The 6,109-nt window shown below is 32.2% G+C and overlaps 1 protein-coding gene across 1 annotated transcript; it reads left to right on the top strand.

The window, feature by feature from the left end:
- The first annotated feature begins 4,337 nt into the window (after window positions 1-4,337).
- On the top strand, window positions 4,338-5,247 carry LOC149243325 (uncharacterized). Its single transcript, XM_089371183.1, has 2 exons — window positions 4,338-4,521; window positions 4,627-5,247. Exons 1-2 carry the CDS (start codon window positions 4,348-4,350, stop codon window positions 5,245-5,247), a joined length of 795 nt encoding a protein of 264 aa, XP_089227309.1. The 5' UTR covers window positions 4,338-4,347.
- Window positions 5,248-6,109: the final 862 nt, after the last annotated feature.

The following is a 6,109-nucleotide window of genomic DNA, read 5'->3' on the forward strand; positions in this document are numbered from 1 at the left end:
GATGATCTTAGTTGACTAAGGTTTATAATATTAGATTTTGGTAAGCCATGGTTGACTATAATTGAATATGGTCAAGTTACGTTGATTCAGAACGACTATGAGTGAACAAGGTTGACTATTGTTAAATATGGTAAACATAATGTTGACCAAGTTTGATCATGGTCAACTATTTAAACATTGACTATAAAGGTTGAATTTGTTTGACTATGTTTGACTAATGTGGTTGACTATGTTTGATTATTAATATTAATCAATAATATTAATGTGATTATGTTTGACTGAAGTTGAAGACTCTTGACTATTAAACTTAGTCAAATATAGTCAAACATAGTCAACCACATTAATAAATGTAGGTGACTAATTTTATAATGTCACATTGCAACATTTGGTAAATTGTAATGTAATGTAACATTACGGAAATGTTTATTACATTGCAATATTCGGTAACTTGTAATGTAATGTAACATTACAGCAATGTTTATCACATTGCAACGTTCAGTGAATTGTAATGTAATGTAACATTACGGCAATGTTTGTCACATTGCGACATTAGATAGACTTTTGTACCATTTCAACATCACAACATGTTTTATTATTAATATTAATCAATAATGTTAATATGTAATTATGTTTGTGCAAAGTTAAAGAGTGTTGACTATCAGACATAGTCAAACATAGTTAACGACATCATTAAATGTGGTTGACTAATTTTGCATTGTCGCATTGTGACGTTGGATAAATCACAATGTAATGTAACATTGCGACGTTCGATAGATTGTTGTACCATTCTCATATCACAATATTATTATTATTACTAACTAACTTTATTAATATTAATATTGTTATTACTAAACATTATTTAAATCTTGATTGTGACCAACCAATAATGACCTTAGTTGACTAAGGTTGACATTATTTAACTTTGGTCAACCATGGTTGACTATAATTGAATATGATTGAGTTACATTGATTGGGGATGACTATGAGTGAACATGGTTGACTAATGCTAAATATGGTAAACATAGTGTTGACCAAATTTGATCATGGTCAACTATTTAAATATGGTCTATAAAGGTTGACTTTGTTTGGAAACATTTGACTAATATCGTTGACTATGTTTCACTATTAATATTAATGAATAACAACTATAGGTGGTTATGTTTGATTGAATTTGAAGAGCATTCACCATCAAACATTGTCAAACATAATCAAACATAGTCAACCACATTAGTAAACCAATGTGTTTTAAACCATATTGTCATTTTATTTGTTTGTTAGGTAATCTGTCGTGAGATGACTCACACATGTAACATGTGGCTTGAGTAACCGTGACCTAGTGGCATCTAAGTCATCAAAACCATCCGAGGATAGAACCTGGGCTAGGCCACACTAGCCCTTAGCATGGCTGGGTTCGTTCCAATGGTGTTTCGAACCTACTACCTTTTCACTATTGAGTGCCTTAACAAAACACCCTATCACCATCTATTCTATGCCCCATGGGCTTAAACGATATTATTATTAATATAATTAAGTGGTTTTAAACATTAACTATGGGTAAGCATGGTTTAACCATGGGTGAACATGGTTTGACTAATTTGACCACGGTTGATCATAGTTTTCTATGATAGATTATGATTTTCTATAATGATAACAAATGAATACAATTAACAATGATTTACCATGGTGACAAAGGTTGATCATGTTTGACCATATTAACCATCGTTGGCCATGTTGAGCATGGTTTCGTTATGGTTTTCAAAGGTTGATTATGGTGATTATCATTGACCAAAGATGACCATAGTTTCCCTAGGTTGCCCATGGTTGAATATTCTAACCATGATTGATAATAAAAACCATGATGAATAAAGTCAACTATGTTTAACAATGGTTAACCATGGTGACCATAGTTAACTATGGTCAATCATAGGTAATCATAGTCAACCATGGTGATGATAGTTGATGATGGTATATCAATGCTAAACAATGGTTAACCACATACTACTATTCTTAAATATTGTAACTATGTTCTGACTATGGTCAACAATTTTTGCACAATGTTTAATTTTGATTTTCCATGTTCACCCTATTTAAATGTCACTATATGTTTTGACTATGAATAATTTTGTTGAACAATCGTTTGACAATGGTTGACTACAATTCACTATACTTTGTCCATATTCACTAGGAGATCGAAAGTAATCTTGCACTATATAATTCTTCAAATTATTTTTCGATGACCGCTGATCTGGTTCTGGTTCTTCTCTATCCACTAAGTATAGATTGGAGGATGACTTATGATCAGTTATACTCTTTTGATTGTTGGATAACAAAGAGACCAATAATGTGCTATTGACATCTTCTATACCTTGTAGAAATAAAGTTTTTTCAGAGATAAATTTTAATAGGATTTATAAACTCTTCTAATCGTGCTAATAAATCGCGTTTCTAGGGCCTACTTTTTCCGCTGTTATGGTGAGATTATTAGCATTTTTCAATATATAGCCATGAAGTACGAGATTTGCTTTTACCATGGCCAAGCCAGGGTAGGAATTTTAGCTTTTAACATGGCCAAGCAATCGATATAAGGCTGCTCTAGCAGAGGCCATTTCAGTAGGGTGATCAACCGCCTGGATGTAAATGGAAGGACGTGCGGCAGGACATTTAAAATGAAAACCTAAAAACAAAAAACAAAAAAAACAAAAATCTCAGCGATCTAGTGTCGTATACAATTAAAAATAGTTAATCAACATCAAATCTAAACCATACACTAAATTTTTCTCAATAATATAATTAAAAAGCACCACACCTCTGGCTTAAAGCGTATATCAGCATGTTTATTATTATTATTATTATATAATATTGTATATTTATACAATAAGTTAGCCATTAACACAATTATAGTTGAAATAAAATGTTCATTATAAATTAATAGTTATTATTATATCATAATTATTATTGAAACAAAATGGTTTTTTTTTCAATTTTATTAAAATTGTTAAATTTTTTCCTAACCTCATACATTTAAGCTATGTAATTTGCAAACTCTAAATATTTTGGAGTTTTTAAGAATTTTGTGTCTATCTATATATTCAAAAATCCAAATCACAAGGTCAATATAAATTATATCTTCCATTATGGAAAATGGTCATTTTGTGTAAGTTGTCATTATTATATTTCATAATAATACAGTTTTAATTTAAAATGTTTATTTCAACAATATTTTTATAAAATTTTAATCAAAATTTAAATTACCATGGGTCAATACCATGGATTATTGATAACACATGCCTAATATCACAATGTTGATATGACATTTTTTAATTAATTAATTTTAAATTAATTAATTAAAATAGCATAATTAATTTCAAAATAAATAACCCTGAATACTACTATTCTAACTTATTTCATGGAAATGAAATCATAATTTATGGAAAGATTTTCTGAAATAGACAATTCTCAAATATAATTTCAATGTGAATAATGACAACCAATATATACAATGCTATAGAGTTATTATTAATGTTTAGTCCAATATATACCACCCATTAAATAATATACTTGCTTAAATACAAAGAGTGACATATACTCTCCTATTTATTAATGCGCTTATAGCATTGTATATTTACTTGGTACGATAACATATAAGTGCCAAAATGAACAACACTTCTCTATTGACACGTTTTTATATTAAAAGATTACCTGTATGGGTACCACAATATGACAATCATCCCAATACAAACCTTGTGAAATCGATCGTGGGGTCTATCGTTCTGAATGTTTTGATCGTTTTTTAAATCAATGGTGCAATTTAAAAGCAGTAATTACTGGCTTCCTGTGCAGTCTGATTTGAACGAGCATTGCCACTATGTTTAAGGGGGGCATTGCGATAAAGCAAGTTGGTTTATAAAAGTGCACAATGCCAATCATCTGATGATGCTAAAACGGATGAACCTGGCTTTTAATATATCTATATATTCTCCAAATCACATATTATTTCTTAAAAATTGACTTCGTAGCCTTAAAGATAACTGTCTTCGATTCTAAGCAATCGCTTTTCACGCATTCCATTTTGTCCATCCAATTTTTAAATCAGCGGATTGGTATTTGAATTTAACGTATGGTGGGACAACACTAGTTGGATTACTTGCAGGACTCTAATATCATGACATCGCTTCTTAAAGATATTTCAGCAGGCTTGGCCTCCAAATCCCGAAGCTGCAGTTGAATCATCATAATCGCGGGAACAAATACCAGTACCCATTTCTGTCTGGGTTTAAAGTGAGACCCCGTTAGTTGGACATCGCCGAGGAGTTTGGATTCCTCTAGGGCCAGAACTTCAGCGACAAGATGTTTTGGAGCGAACTAGTTGTAAATCTGGATGCAGTGTTGGTTCCAACAGGCTTTCTTTTCTTGATTTCCTACCATGTCTATCTCGTCTACAAAATCACGAAGCACCCAAATACCACGGTCATAGGATTCGAGAATGGCAACAGAAGAGTCTGGCTACAACAGATGATGAAGGTAATAACTAACACTATTATTACTAGGTTTCCTCGTGATTTTGGACATTAGTAAACTATTTGTCCTAATTTTTCTAGGGTTTCGAATCTGAACAATTATTTGCAGGATATGCCGAATAATACTGCACTGGCTCTTGAAGTGTTGTCAAGCAACACATCCGCTGCAGTTTATCTGGCCAATTTCTCAATCACGATCAGCTCCTTTATTGGCACCATCGTGCCCTTTGCCACAAGTAGCAACAACTCCAAATCCAATCGCCTGATAAATGTGATATTCTTCGGAAGTCAAAGTTCCTTAACGTTTTCTATCAAATATGTGAGCCTACTGCTTTGTTTCCTGGTAGCCTTCATATCTTATGTACAGTGCGTGCGTTATTACACACATGTGAACTTTCTCCTCAGTGCGCCGAATTCAACTGTCCCTGTATATTATCTCGAGAAGGCAGTGGTCAGAGCGAGCAATTTCTGGTCACTGGGGATAAGGGCCTACTACTTTGCATTTCCGCTGCTACTGTGGATCAGTGGTCCCATAGCCACGTTTGTTTGCTCCTTAGGGATGATCTGTTTTCTATATTTTCTTGACTTTACTACCAATCCCGTTCCCGCTTTTGGAACTAAATCGTCTTCAAAGCTTGTACAAGACACTGTTCTGGATATTGGTTACGCGACTGAGTCCAGCAGCGGGCTTCCACATGACGTCTTACCCAGCCCGGTGGAAATGCCATGAAGAAAGTTTTGGCAATCCGGAGAAATCGTGTTCGTGGTTGGTTTTATGTTGAAATAATTTAGAATCTGTTATTGCTATCTTTAGGTACATTGAAATTTTTCCTCATTTCCCGTGTAAATTAACGCCGAAAATGCTGATTCGTTAACATAGATCAATGGCAATGACCGCTTATTTCACAAAACCTAATCGACATTGAAAGTGGATGTGAAAAATACCGGCTCAGATTCATATTTTAAAATTAATATTTATAATTTGATTAGAAATTGCATGGAGTAATAAGCTGTACTTATATTCCATAACGATTATATAATTATATATGCAAGTGAACACATATAATAGGGTAATAAACTATATAATCACAAGGAAATATTCATTCATTAATTATTATTATTCATTTTATGGTTAAATATTGATATGATGGTTAGCAATAGTTATGTTACTCAAACACAATAGTTAGGTTACTCAACCACAATTGACCATATACAACTTTGTGTAAACAAGGTTAATAAAAAAAATACAATTATGTTCAAATAAAAAAAAAAAAGGTCTCAATGTGGAAAATAAAATCCAATACCAATATGACAATGCGATAAAGAGATATTGATGTCAAAATGTAATGAACAAAAGTTGACTTCGTAATGTTCATGAATAAAATTCAATGTCACAATGTGATGAAAACTGTAGACTTATAATGTGATAAACAAATATTGATAATACAATGTGACAACAAATGTCGATGTTGCAATATGACAAAAAAATATTAACACCACAATGTGTTAAAGAAATATTGACCTTGCATGTGATCAACTAAAATAAACATCACCTTATGACAAACAAAAATCAATGTCAAAAAGTGATAAGT

This window comes from Pinus tabuliformis, chromosome 8 (genome assembly GCF_031772625.1).
Source record: "Pinus tabuliformis cultivar Carrire ecotype Pingquan chromosome 8, CPIR1, whole genome shotgun sequence".
Lineage (NCBI taxonomy): Eukaryota > Viridiplantae > Streptophyta > Pinopsida > Pinales > Pinaceae > Pinus > Pinus tabuliformis.

Bases quoted from the DNA above. Each gene is read 5' to 3' on its own strand.
- LOC149243325 (XM_089371183.1), top strand. From the start codon at position 4,348: ATGTTTTGGAGCGAACTAGTTGTAAATCTGGATGCAGTGTTGGTTCCA. The intron at 4,522-4,626 runs GTAATAACTAAC...AATTATTTGCAG, and splicing joins GGCTACAACAGATGATGAAG to GATATGCCGAATAATACTGC.